Below are 877 nucleotides of genomic sequence, written 5' to 3'. Positions count from 1 at the left end.
GGAAAGAATGCAGAAGGTGGAAAAGAATTTGGTGCGCCTAATTTAAAGGATGCAATTTGGTTATATGGTAGTGATTACAAAACTATATATGATGTAATATATAATGGCAGAGCTGGAGTGATGCCATATTGGCAAGGAAAATTATCTGATTCAACAATTAGACAATTAGCTATTTATGTTCACCAACTTGGTGGTGGCAAATAATATAGTATAAAACTAATTTATATAAGAATGCTAAATTATAAAATCTTTAAAAAATTTCTTATCCCTATTTCTATAAGCAGCTTTATATTATCATTATGTTTTTTTATTTTGGGTATTTATTTTGTTTTTTATAAAGCTCCAGATGATTATCTGCAGCTTAACTTAGTAAAAATTTTATACCTACATGTTCCATCAGCATGGTTATCAATTTGCTTTTACTTATTATTAAGCATTGCTTCTATATTATTTTTAGCTTTAAAAAATCCTTTATACGATATACTTGCTAAATCTTTTGCTTATGTAAGCTTATATTTTACCATTTCTACTTTAATAACAGGTTCTATATGGGGTAAGCCTGCTTGGGGAACGTGGTGGATTTGGGATGCCAGACTCACTTCAATGCTAATTTTACTTTGTTTTGAAATTATATATTTTTTAATTAGGAATTCTTTTAATAATGAGCTTCGAGGAGCAAAAATTTCTTCAGTATTTGCCATTTTTGGATTGTTGGATTTACCTATAATAAAATTCTCCGTTAATTTATGGGCCACGTTACATCAAAAAAGCAGCGTCTTTACTTTTTCTGGTCCAAAGATTCATGAATCTATGTTATATCCACTTTTTATAATGTTTTTTGCCCTTTTTTTTCTTGCAATATTTCTCTCATCTATTA

General features: G+C 28.7%; 1 protein-coding gene across 1 annotated transcript; it reads left to right on the top strand.

Moving 5' to 3' along the window:
• Positions 1–231: 231 nt before the first annotated feature.
• On the top strand, positions 232–867 carry TRIADDRAFT_34635 (uncharacterized protein; the record flags this gene model as incomplete). The annotated part of the gene is made up of 1 exon (XM_002118700.1): positions 232–867. A coding segment is annotated over one exon (636 nt), but the record flags the coding sequence as incomplete, so codon positions are not given.
• Between the last annotated feature and the right edge of the window lie 10 nt (positions 868–877).

Source organism: Trichoplax adhaerens, genomic scaffold, assembly GCF_000150275.1.
Source record: "Trichoplax adhaerens TRIADscaffold_722 genomic scaffold, whole genome shotgun sequence".
In the NCBI taxonomy this organism is placed as follows: Eukaryota; Metazoa; Placozoa; class Uniplacotomia; order Trichoplacea; family Trichoplacidae; genus Trichoplax; species Trichoplax adhaerens.
This window is presented reverse-complemented; position numbering and strand designations above follow the sequence as displayed.